Source organism: Rhodotorula paludigena (genome assembly GCF_050403205.1).
Source record: "Rhodotorula paludigena JCM10292 DNA, Rt_paludigena_JCM10292v1_ctg2, whole genome shotgun sequence".
Taxonomy (NCBI): domain Eukaryota; kingdom Fungi; phylum Basidiomycota; class Microbotryomycetes; order Sporidiobolales; family Sporidiobolaceae; genus Rhodotorula; species Rhodotorula paludigena.
Window position 1 is genome coordinate 50,087 of NW_027481456.1, and position 11,690 is coordinate 61,776.

The 11,690-nt window shown below is 64.2% G+C and overlaps 4 protein-coding genes across 4 annotated transcripts; 3 read left to right on the forward strand and 1 right to left on the reverse strand.

The window, feature by feature from the left end:
* Positions 1–968: 968 nt before the first annotated feature.
* Positions 969–3,941, forward strand: JCM10292_004316 (uncharacterized protein; the record flags this gene model as incomplete). The annotated part of the gene is made up of 3 exons (XM_076645651.1): positions 969–2,394; positions 2,452–3,845; positions 3,912–3,941. The coding sequence occupies 3 exons, from the start codon at positions 969–971 to the stop codon at positions 3,939–3,941; spliced, it is 2,850 nt and encodes a 949-aa protein (XP_076508521.1).
* A 1,094-nt stretch (positions 3,942–5,035) lies between these two features.
* On the forward strand, positions 5,036–7,222 carry JCM10292_004317 (GAF domain-containing protein; the record flags this gene model as incomplete). The annotated part of the gene is made up of 5 exons (XM_076645652.1): positions 5,036–5,361; positions 5,427–5,467; positions 5,529–5,996; positions 6,058–6,152; positions 6,221–7,222. The coding sequence occupies 5 exons, from the start codon at positions 5,036–5,038 to the stop codon at positions 7,220–7,222; spliced, it is 1,932 nt and encodes a 643-aa protein (XP_076508522.1).
* Positions 7,223–7,591: 369 nt separating this feature from the next.
* On the forward strand, positions 7,592–9,026 carry UIP5 (Uip5p; the record flags this gene model as incomplete). The annotated part of the gene is made up of 8 exons (XM_076645653.1): positions 7,592–7,766; positions 7,837–8,137; positions 8,201–8,315; positions 8,379–8,447; positions 8,514–8,628; positions 8,685–8,720; positions 8,788–8,816; positions 8,874–9,026. 8 exons carry the CDS (start codon positions 7,592–7,594, stop codon positions 9,024–9,026), a joined length of 993 nt encoding a protein of 330 aa, XP_076508523.1.
* Positions 9,027–9,173: 147 nt separating this feature from the next.
* Positions 9,174–10,868, reverse strand: ORC2 (origin recognition complex subunit 2; the record flags this gene model as incomplete). Its single annotated transcript, XM_076645654.1, has 2 exons — positions 9,174–9,426; positions 9,484–10,868. The coding sequence occupies 2 exons, from the start codon at positions 10,866–10,868 to the stop codon at positions 9,174–9,176; spliced, it is 1,638 nt and encodes a 545-aa protein (XP_076508524.1).
* Positions 10,869–11,690: the final 822 nt, after the last annotated feature.

An 11,690-nucleotide genomic window follows, 5' to 3' on the forward strand; every position in this document is an offset into this window, starting at 1 on the left:
TCATTGCGCCCGGTAGACACCGTCTGAACCGGCAGTGTCTTCCCGTAGCTGCTGGCGCTCAGCGTACTCACGCTGTTCTTGAGCTCTAGAGCGTCGTCTCGCCGGCCGCGGCACGAATCTGGTCTCTCTCTGTTCCGCACCATGTGCCAGGCTTATGTCGCCGTTCCAGTCCGTCTTGCGTAAGACTGAAGCAAACAGGTCATTCAGGGGAGTCCTGGCATGTCAATGCACGACCTTTGCACGACCTGGTCGATCGTGAGCCCCCTCGACTCCCGAGACGGCGCGACGACGCGCCGGCTCAAGTTTGGGCTCGTCGCGACTCGACTCGCTTGCGAAGCTCATTTTGCCTACGCATGCCCTCCGCATCCTGAAGAACGCACATGGTGCCACGAACGTCAAGTTGCACGACCTTGCTCGGCGAACATGAGCGCTCGCGTGGGTTGGGCGAGTCGGAAGGCGGGGATAAACAACACCGAGGCACCTCAGGGGAGGAGATTGACGGGTTTCGCACTGCGGGCGTCGAGGTTTCGGGCGGTGCGCAGTTTTGGGTGCGGGTGCATCAGCGCGCTGCGGACGCGAGAGGCAAGGCTCCGCCAACGCGGCACAGAGCTGTGGCGGTGCGCCTGACCCCGCAACCACTGCAGCGGGTCGTTTGCTCGCTGCTGTCTGCCCGCCCGCGAGCACTCGAGGTGCCGGCCTCTCGCGCACCATTTTGAGCGTGCTTTCCCAAGTCGGCGCGGTGACATCCTCGCGAAAGACCCGTCAGCCTCCGCCTCTCTGCGTGTGAAGGCCCGCCCACCCGACAGTACTTGCGCTTGTGCCGCCCGCCGTCGACTGCTCGAGTCCCTGCAGTGCTCGCACCGCGCTGCAGAGGGGCGCGGTCCGCTCGATCGCACTTTCCCCGGCCTTTCCTCTCCGCGCCGCTCGCTCTTCTCGCAGGCCCGCGAGCCGCCCGCCGAGCGCGCGCCATGGCTCCCCGTCCCTCGACACCTCGCATCGACACCGATATGCCTCCCGCCGAGCCCCGCCGAGCGCACGCACGCCCGCGCAGCCGCACGCTCGAGGAACAAGCCTCGCCTGCATCACAGCGGCCCTCACACGGCCGGAGCGCATTCGGGCTCGCCGAGGGCTTACCAGCGGAGGGTGAGGCTTCAGGAGGGGCGACCTTGCGGAGGCAACGGCGCGACGCCAGCTCGTGCAGTGCCTCGTCAACCAACAGCCTCGCGACGGGAGCCTCCGCTTCGGACTCGGCCTACGCCACACTGGATGAGCACGATCCGTCTGCGCGGTGCGATGGCGACACGACCGACGATGCCGTCGACTTTGACGGCGAATCGGCGCTCTTATCGCCTGCGAGCGAGCGCGACTCGGAATGGCGCGACCGCGTCGTTGAATCGTTCAAAGCGCGCTCGCGTCGACGAGTCCAGGCTGCCGTTGGTGTCGACGGCTGGCGGTTGAGGACAACGAGCGAAGCGGGCGACGGCCTGTACTGGCGCCGCACGCTCGAGCGGCGGCGGTCCAGCCTCGACAACACGGCGCAGTCTTCGCCCGATGTCGCGCAGGAACCGGTGTTCTCGTTCGATCTCACTTACGACGCCGACTCGTCGTACGAGAGCCTCGACTTCCTCTCGTCACCGCTCTCGACCGTCCCTTCGGCCACCCTCTCGCTCTGCAGCTCGCGCTCGTCGCCCGAGCCGAGTGAGTGCGGCGAGGCAGAGCCGAACACTGCGCGGCTCACCATGCCTCGCAAGCGGCAGTGGCTATCGCCCGTCGTCGGTGAGACAGCAGAGGAGTCTGCGGCGAGCTTTCTCGCGCGTCGGCATACCCTTCCTCGGCGGACGAGGGCGCGCGAACCCACTCGCAAGACTTCTCGCACTTCACTGAGGCAGGCCGCGAGTCGATCGAGCGTGCTTGACGACGATGCTGCACCCGTTCGGGTCGCCGAGGCGAATGAGACGGCCCAAACGGCGACCGTGTTACCCGTGCACGCTGCCATGCCGATAACCCGAACCGCTGCCTTCTTGTCCCTCGCCGTTTCCCTCGTATCCGCCATTTCCTCGACGCCGCTCATCACGCCGATCTCGCCGGTCCACCTGCGCCATCCTACTTCCGCGCTCGACTTCGCCACTCAGGCCGCCAATGCCGCTTCCGCGCCCTTCCTCGTCCAGCCCAGCGCCGTCGCACTCGCACTCGCCGCTGTCAATCTCTATCTCCTCGGCGACCTCGAGCGTAGCAAGCCGCACGTCTCGACTCGCGCAAAAGCCGCCGTTGCGGCGGCATCTTGGACTGCCATCGTTGGCCTTCGAGCGCTCTTCAGCTGGCTCTTCGGCCGCGCTCTCGGATGGGCCCACCCGCAGTTCCTCTCGACTCGTGCCATTCATGAGGTTGGATCCGGTGAGCCGTCTGCAATGTCGGCTGCGTTGGCTCATCTCGCTGACGCCGGTTGTACAGGACTCGCTCCCGTCCTTCTCTGCTTGTCCCTCATGATCGCCGCTTCGACACATGTGACGAAGCCCGTCCGTTCGTCTCATTGCGCCGTGCTCGGTGCAAGTTTCGCCGTGCCCGCCACGCGGGGAGGGCCGGGCCTCTGGCTCGGTCTGAGCGCCGCCATCGTCGGTCTCATCGGCTTTTTCGTCATCTCCACCTATCGCGTCGCCCTTCCTCTCCTCCGCCGACGCGACGATTTCGCTTCAACTGGCGTATCCAAACTAGCAACTCACCGCCCGCCCACATGGTCGTCCCTGTTCGCCCTCCTCTTGCTTCCTGCGCTCGCGCTGCACCCCGCCCGACCTGCGCTATCCGCTGCCCACGTCGAATACGCATTTTCACAACTCCACCCGCACGACTCGAATCTCCTCACCGTCCTCCTCATGACGGCGCCCCGCCCCGGCAACCCCGATTTCCTCCTCCAGACGGTGGAGAGCTGGCTTGGCGCTTTCCCCAACCCCGATTCGGGTCTGGTACGGGCCTTGCCGACTCTCCCGCTTGCGCACAACTCCTCTGCGCCGCTCGCTCCGCCCTTGTCCTCCCGCCTTCGTCTCGTCGTCTACACGCACTTCGCGTCGCACCCGATGTTCGACGTCGCGCAGATGTCTTTCTCGCAGAACGCGAAGGCGGCGCACTACATCGAGTGGCACCGTGATCCGCGTGCGTTTGTCGCGCCCGACCGGTTCGACCAACGCCTGCACGTCGCGCGCGGCCTTGACTACGCTGCGAGCAAGGGCGGCGCATATGTCCTGCTTACAGAGGACGACTTTCCCTTGTGCGAGGACGAGGCAGCCTTGCGGGTCGACGGGCGGAAGAGCTGGTCTGACGCGTGGCACAAGCTGCAAGCGGCGCTCGTGCGCACCAACGCGCTCATGCCCGACTCCAACGTGCCCGTTGCTACCGCAGCGAAGCAGCCCGACTCGCTCGGCCACTGCGGCCTCTTCCTGGCGACAGGCGGATCGGGCCTCGCGATTCGCACGCCTCTCGCGGCGCGTCTCCCCGCGCTCCTCCTCGGGCCCGACGATCCGCACGGTTATGCGCGCGAGGCGGCCGCAGCGCGTGGCGAGGTCGTGCTCAAGCGCGAGGGCGAGGGCGCCGACACGCCCGACTTGGTCATTCAGGACTGCCTGCGCGGCCGGCTGCCCGAGTGTGCCGTCTGCGCCCCGGGCGTCGACGTTGTCGGGCCGGGCGTCGGAACGGCGCGGAGACCGGGAGGTGCGCTCGGAGACCGCGTCGGCAAAAGCGGGCTGGCCGGAACAGAACGCCTCCTTCAGCGGCACCTCGGGTACAATGCGAGCACGCTGCCCGGGCGCAAGTACGGTCGCGAGGAGTGGGCGTGTGGTTGGAGGCAACCGTTCGTGCGCTGATCCACACATGCACTAAATACTCGAGAAACGCCTGACTGACAAGGACAACTACCGCAGAGCGGCGATCCGGATGTCCTCACCGTCTGACCCTTACCCTCGCTCTCGTCCCTCTCGCCCTTCTTTCTGACAGACACTTCGATTTCTTCCGCCTATCTACTCTAGATTTATCTCTTCCCTCCTTCCCTGCTCATGCTGCTCCAGCTCGAGCATAGACACTTCTTCGCGCCTCTCTACAGCCTTGTTGTTCTGTGTCCTCCGTTTCCTCAGTAGGATGTCCGCCGTCTGTTTGTCTTGCCCTCTCAATCTCCCTTTATCAGTCTGTCCCTCTCCCACCGCTTTGTCAGTGCCCATCACCGCGTCCCTCCAATCTATCCGAGTTCGCAGACCTGCCGAGACGGACCTGAAATGGGACGCACTGGAAGCGTTGCTACCCATGTCGTCGGTAAGGAAGACCTCGAGTTGATCTCGCAAGCACGCGCGGGAGACTCGACCGGTTCTCTTCGATCGGTTGAGGCCTGCTCCGATGCAGGGTCAACCTTTGCTGCCATGATGGCCGTTGCTCCCTTCACTGATGCCTTGCGCTGCTCTCGGAATCGCACGCAATCAGCCCTTAATGGTGTGCACCGATGCCTTGCGATTGCGGCAACCACGCGGAAGCGACAGGACGATCGGTGTCCCTAGGCTTTGAGCGACGGCGGGCGGGTCCGGTCAAGCGTCAACGCTTTCTGTTCAGGCAGGCTGCCCATGATTGGCGGCGCAGGAGGAGAAGAGAGGACTTCCGCCCTTTTGGGAAGGTTGCTGCAGATTCTCGTCGGGCGAATCGGGGCGATCCTCAAACGGGGAGGCGCCTAGCCGCACTCAAAACCGGCCTGGACCGTGTCGGGACCGGCTGCGCTAGTGCAGCCCCCTGCAGTACAGTGCCGTACCGCCCGTCACAAGGACGCTCGCAGTACCGTAGCGAGAGAGACAAAAGCCGCCTTTGCTCTCCCTCCCGCCGCAGGTACCGCGAGAGTTCACTGTGCCGTCGGAGCCTGTGCTTCTGTGAACGCGCTCCCGCTCCTTCCAGACCTCGGGGTGCGCGTCGGCCGGCTTGTTTCCAAGTTCCAACTCCGCACCGCCTCATCTCTCCCTCATCCTCGCCTGCGCCGCCTGCCTGCCTTCGTCTGCGCCACCCGCACAGCATGAGTGGTCGTATCGACGAGCGCCGCCGCTCGAGCGGCACCAAGGACAAGCTCTTCAACGCGTTTCGCCGAGTCTCGCTCGTCCGTCGTCCCTCGTCCGAGCAGAACGACCTTCCGCAGGCCAGCACCGCGAGCAACCGCAACTCTCCGACGGGCGGTCAGAATGGCAGCTTTACCGGCACGCCGCCCATGCTGGGGCACATCGCGAAGAAGCCGTCGCTCGACTCTGTCGCCTCCGTCAAGAGCCCGTCCAGCTACGCTTCGAGCCTCGTTGCGCCCGTGCACAAGCTCAACAGCAGCTCACCGGCCTCGGAGCTGCCTCAGACGTGCGTACAGAGCTTTCGTTAGGGAGCTTCGTTGGAAGTTCGGCACTTACGCTCGCTCCGAACAGGTGGGACGAGTGGAACTATGCCTACCAGCACGGCTTCATTGGTGCGTGTCGCTCTGTCGAAGCGTGAATCGGCTGGCTGACAGGGCAGAGTTGCGACTGCAGACTTCGACGACCCTCCCCCTCCCCCTTCCGACCTCCGCGCGTCCGAGTATGCCACCTCGACTGGCCAGTTCCGCGCCCCTTTCCCTGCCAACGAAATACGTAGGCAGCGCGCTGTCGACGCGATCAACGTCTTCAACCGCCCGTCGCTCGGCGCGACGATGCCGTGGCGGCAATCGCCGAAGACTTCGTCGTCGGGCGAAGTTGCCGCGAGCCCTCCTCCACACTCTTATCCGACAGCCAAAGCCGACTCGGCACCCATCTATAGCCGTAGTTCAGAAGCGACCTCGCGGGACACGCACCGCCAGGAAGGGCCGATGCACCCTGCGCTCGAGAAGCTCGCGCAGGAGGCCAAGCGTCGCTTCGGGGTAGATGCGACGACAGTATCGCTTATGGACCGGAACGAGCAAGTCTTCCTGGCCGATGACACTTGCACTTTCCTCGAGAAGGCGGATACAATCCCGCGCGAGCGTACGTCACTGCCCTCGCTACCCTGTGCTTTCGTCGGGGACTGACCTGAAGTGACATGCAGTCACGTGTTGTAGTCATGCCATGTTGAAGGCATCGACCGGCACAAAGGACCCGCTCGTCATTCTCGACTTTGCGAAGGACTGGCGATTCGCCGAGGTGCGTCTCCTCTCTGTCCTTCTTTAGCTTGGGTCTCGTCAACGTTTTTTGACATGGCTCGCTTGCAGAACGGCTTCGGCTCGTATAAGAAGGGCTTCTACGCCGCGGCACCCATCATGCTCCCCGCCCCCATGGGTGACGAAGCGGAGGAGTACCCGGCCGGCATTTTCTGCCTCCTCGGCGAGAAGCCCAAGCAGGGCTTCAGCGAGAAGGACCGCGTCGACCTGCAGGAGATGGCCGACCGTGCGTCGAGCGAGATCAAGCAGTACGCTGCGGAGGTGCGGCAGGAGAAGCGCGTCGAGCTCGCCAAGAGACGCCAGGAGTGGAAGAAATCGAAGCTCGTGCGCAAGGTCGCCGCGGGCCAGCAGCTCGAATCGGTTGCCGAGATCGACACGCCGCCCCTGACCCCCGAGCTGGGTGCGCTCGACCTCACCGATACAACGGAGGACGAGCTCTTCGCCAAGGCAGACGAGGAGCTGGGCGCACCCCGCCGCCCCTCACTCGCAGAGTCAGCCGGGTCGGACGCCTCTGTCAGCGATCTGCGCGCGACGAGCGCCCCGCCCATCTTCAACCAGAAGGACCGCTCGCGCGGTGGTGTGCTCGCTGCGCCGCCGAAGGAGCTCGCCGACTCGATCCAGTCGGTTGTCGACCTTTCGACGCAGCTCGTTGCCGAGTCGATCGAGATGGACTTTTCGTATGTCGTCGCGGTCGATCTTGCCGCCGCTCGCGCTGGCGCACACTATGCCGGCGAGACGGACGCCAAAAAGTCACCTATCCGCTTCGTCTCGACGTACGGCATGCCCATCCCGGCACCTCTGTTCTCGATCGAGTCGCACCTCGAGCCGCTCGTCTCAGCGCAGTCGTCGCTCCTATTCACTCGCGACGATCTCTCGAGCGGCGACGACGAGTTTAGCACTGGCTTGCTTGTCAAGATCGCCGTGCAGGACGACATCGGTTTCGTCCTTGGCTGCTTCAGCGAAGATGCGCGCCGCGTGCTGAACTCGGAGGACCTGCTCTTCATCCGCAGCTTCGGCCGCGATTTGCAGAAGTACATGCCGCAGCTTGTCTGAGACGCGCCGCTGCGACTTCACAAGCGTTGGCGCGCCTCGTCCTCACCGCCAAAACTCGCCGCTCTCCTCCGTTCTCCGAGTGGATCCAACCTCCCCCTGTGCTAGACCTCTACTCTGCCGTGCCCTTGTCGTACCTTGCAGTACCCGTAGTCCTTTCGTGTGTTGCAATCGTTGGATTTCGTCGAATAGCCATGCTGCACTGGGCGAGATGCGACTTTCGTGTCGACGCGACGCCGCGAAGGCCGCTCAGGTCTCCGGCTCAACCTGTGCGCCTCGCTCAGAACGGCTTGTACCCGAGCGCAGCAGCTTTCCTGCGCGTGTCTGCTGCACACAAAAAGCGCAATCCCGCCCCCGCGCCAACCTCCGGCCATGCTCCCCTCTCGGCTCGTCACGCTTCTGGCGACGCTCCTCCTGTCCTCGTGTGCGCCCGGCTTGCTCGCAGCAGCGAAAGGCGGGTCAACAGCAGGCAAAGGCGGGCCCGCCGTCTCGCTACGAGGCAACACGGAGCGGACGGTGCCCCTCCGGACCCACTCGATCTACGCTCGTGCGTCCCTCTCTCGCTCGTGTGCGTCTGGCGGCGGGTCAGGGGGCTGACACGGGCCTTGCACCTGCAGCGTACGTCGACTCGGATCTGCAGAACCGATGGTTCGACTTCGGCGGCTCGACCATCATCAACACCAACAAGCACATCCGCCTCACGCAGGACCGCCCTTCGCAGGCAGGCTGGCTGTGGTCACGCCTGGCCCTCGCCCCCTCGAGCTTCGAGATCGAGTTTGAGTTCCGCGTCGACGGAAAGAGCAACAACATCTACGGCGACGGGTTCGCCATGTGGTTGACGCGCGGGAGGGCGGGGACGGGCCCGGCATTCGGGAGCAGTGACTATTGGGACGGGCTGGGCATCTTCTTCGACTCCTAGTGCGTCTGCACTCTCGCCGACTGCTCGCCGAAGTCTTGCTGACCCGCGGTTCCCTCGCGTAGCGCCAACTCTCGTCACGCATTCTCGTTCCCGCGGATCTATGCCATCATGAACGACGGCAAGATGTCGTATGACGTGGGCAAGGACGGACAGGGGCAGGAGATCGGCGCTTGCTCGGTGTGTGGAGCCACTCGCCGCGTGCTGGTGCTCAGGCGAGACTGACACGTCCCTGACCTGCAGATCGACTTCCGGAGAACGGACATTACCGCCAAGGGTCGCTTGACCTATTTCAAGGGCCGTTTCCTGGAGGTGTGTTGCGCTAGCTTTGCTCCCTCACGCCCTTGCAGCTGCTTACGCTCTGTTTCGCCTGCGCAGCTCGCCATTCAACACGCCAAGTGGGACCAGTGGACCACGTGCTTCGCGGTCGAGGGTGTCGAGCTGCCTAATCAGCCGTTTCTGGGCTTCTCGGCATTGACTGGCGATGTCAGCGGTGCGTCGCTCTTTTTCGCAGCTCATCGCAGGGATTGACACGGTTCGCTTCCGTAGACAACCACGACATCATCTCCGTGACGACGTCGAACAGTGAGTCTTCGTTTACGACCGAGAGATATTCGAAGCAAGACTGATCTCCTCGTCCGCTTATTCGCAGTCGCGTACCACCCTCCAGCTGCCACAGCCGTGCGTGCCGTCTTGACCCCATTACTCGCTATCTGCTGACACGCCGGCCTTTCGCAGAAGCAGCCTCCGCCACGCCGCAGCATGCCCGGCGCGGGTTTCTTCTCGTCTCTCTTCTCGATCCTCAAATGGGTCCTCCTGCTCGTCGTCATCGCCGGCGGCGTCATCGCCTACCGAGGCCAGCGCGCCGCCCGCAACGCCAAGCGGTTCTGATGCCGGTGGACAGCGGACGACGGCTTGAGCGGGCTTAGGTCGGAATTGGGCAGCGAGCAGGAGCGAGGAGAGCAGCAGATCTCTCCTATGTGTAGGTAGTGTTCAGCAACGCGCAGCATTCGATACCCCGCCTCCAAACACGGTGCGCTACTCGTCAATGCCCAACTCCTCGAGCACCTCCTCGAGCGCCTCCCTCGCAAGCGGGATCCAGACCCACTCTCCCGCGCCCTCGTCGCCCGCTGCACCCGCCGCGTCCTCGTCCTCGTCGTTGACGCCCTCAATGATCTCGGGCGCGGTCCGCGAGCTCCGCACGACGCCGTGATCCTTGAACTCGGAGAGAAAGCCGTCGACCTGGTCCGGGTGCGTTGCGATGAGGGCGTCGGTCGCCTGGTCTTTGAGCCTGCGCAGCGCGAGCGTCAGTAAGCAGCGCTCGGACAGAGGCAGCATCAAGACGCACGAAGCCAGCGTGATGGCCACGACCGGCGCCTTCTCGCCCGCCTGCGTCAGACGCATGGCACGCTCGATCTCGCGCGGCAAACTCTCGGCGAGGCGGACTTGCTCCTGCCCGAGGAGGTTGAACAGCCGTTTTGCGCGGTCTGTCACACTCGCGAGGACGTGCGTGGCCGATTGAGCAAGAGACGAAGCGGTCGGGTCGAGCGAAGACGAGAGAGGCGGGAAGATCGAGGGCGGAAGGAGGTGTGAAAGCGTGCCGAGGGACGAGACCTCCGTGTCGTACGGGAGAAGGGTGGACACGTCGTAGTAGAGGAAGGTGAAGGCGCGGAACGAGAGATGCAGGTCGGCGGTATCGGCGGACTGAGACGACGACGATGCGGAGGGCGGGCGAGAGGTTGCAAGTGCGGTCGGGAAGAGGAGGGCAGCACGGTTGTGGTCGACCGAAGCTACCAAGTGGATGTGCGGCTGAGCGGCGAGGAGGGCGAGGAGCGAGATGTGCTTTGGCAGGCGAAGAGACGGCCCGTCGAGCGAATGAACGACGAGATAGATTGGTCTGAACGAAGGGACCGCCGCCTTGATCGCTCGAATGGATGCGCACAAGCGCCGCGCCCGCGACTCGAGCGCAGAGACAGGGCGCGCCGAGCTATACACGCTCGCGGCTGAGGCAGCGGCCTTGCTCTTGCCCTTGGACCTGCTCGATGTCCCGGTAGCGCCGCCATGTTTCCGCTTACGGGGCGTCGCATCATCCATCTGCGCATCTTCGTCGTCCGCGGCCCGACCACCCTGCAGCCTGACGGTGTCCTCGAGCGCCGTGAGGAGGTCGACCATGCTCGCCGCCGTGTCGAAGCCATTGACGACCACGACGTTGCCCTTGGTCCGCGCACGCTCCGCAAAGCTGTTTAGCACGGTGCGCTTGCTGCCCAAGCCCGTCAAGAGGAGGTTGAAGCCCTGGTCGAGCTCCCACAGCCAGCGCGAGAAGCGGCCCTGCGCGCGTCCGACTCGCGCGGCGCTGGCCTCGCGATGGGCGGCAAAGCCAGGATGCGGTCGTGAGTCGAAATTGTGCAGTGCGCTGGCGTAGGACGAGAGAGTGAAGGCAGGGTCGAGAGAGGTCGAGAGGAGGGCATCGGTCGTCTTGGTCGTCTGCGTCGAGTAGAGCATGTAGGCGTCTCCGGCGGACGCTGTCACGAAGGTGGCGGGCTCGTCGTCGTCCCTGTACGCGTCCTCGATGTCGGACTCGTCGGAAGCGCCGCCAGTAGCGGCCGCGAGACGAGCGCGCCGAGCGGGAGAGGGAGAAGGTGCGGCATCGTCGGCCTTGCGCTTGCCCTTCGCCTTTGCCGAAGGCTTCGCCGGCGAAGACTTGGGCGTGCGCGCAGCCTTCCTCGGAGGCATGGCGAGGTTGAGCCGGATCAGAGGAGCGAAGCGAGAAGTGACCGCCGTCGTCTGCTCTCGACGTTACGCGACAGCCCGCTTTGATAATCGGCTGAGCGTACGAGCTTTCTTGCTAGGGAGTTTGAACCATGCTCTGCGTAATCTGCGCGTATCCAAGGCCTGCCCGTGCTGCTGTCGCTCTCATCACTTTCTCATCAGCTCGAACGGCCTGGCCACGCGACGCTTGCTGAATCATGCGCTGGGACGTTCCCGTTGCTCAGTGGGGGGGAACGGTGGCACAGGGCTGACTGCTACGCGATACGAGTGACGCTGGCGCTGGGACGGCCTCTTGGACCAGTTGGGCCCTCCGCACTCATCCATCACCAGCTCTTGCAAAGCGGCGGGCCCTTCAAATTGCTCGATAAGCCTAGTGCCTGAGCTCTGGTGTCCGTTATTCGCGGGCCTTGACCTACGGCAGAAGCTGCTCTTGCTTTCTTTCCGCTACGCGCAACTCTCGCGCAGCCTCGCAGCGACAATACTCGACTGCTGTGGCATGGCTGCATCACGTAACAGAGTACAGATCTCTACTCGTCTGACTGAGTCCTCAAACCAGACTGGCACACGCGCGCTCCGCCGGAGTACAAGGCTCAGCATAGCTTCTCAATACCAGCCAGCGGTATAGAGTTGCTGTGACTCCGCATTGGAAGTTGCCAAGAAGAGTGAGACTTCACGGCAGCAACCGGGCACAGACTGGACAAGCGTGGAAAAGCGGACAGCCACAGCCGAGGCCTCTGCCTGCACGACATACAGCGTCCGCCTGAGGGTTCCTCCGCCGCTTCGGGA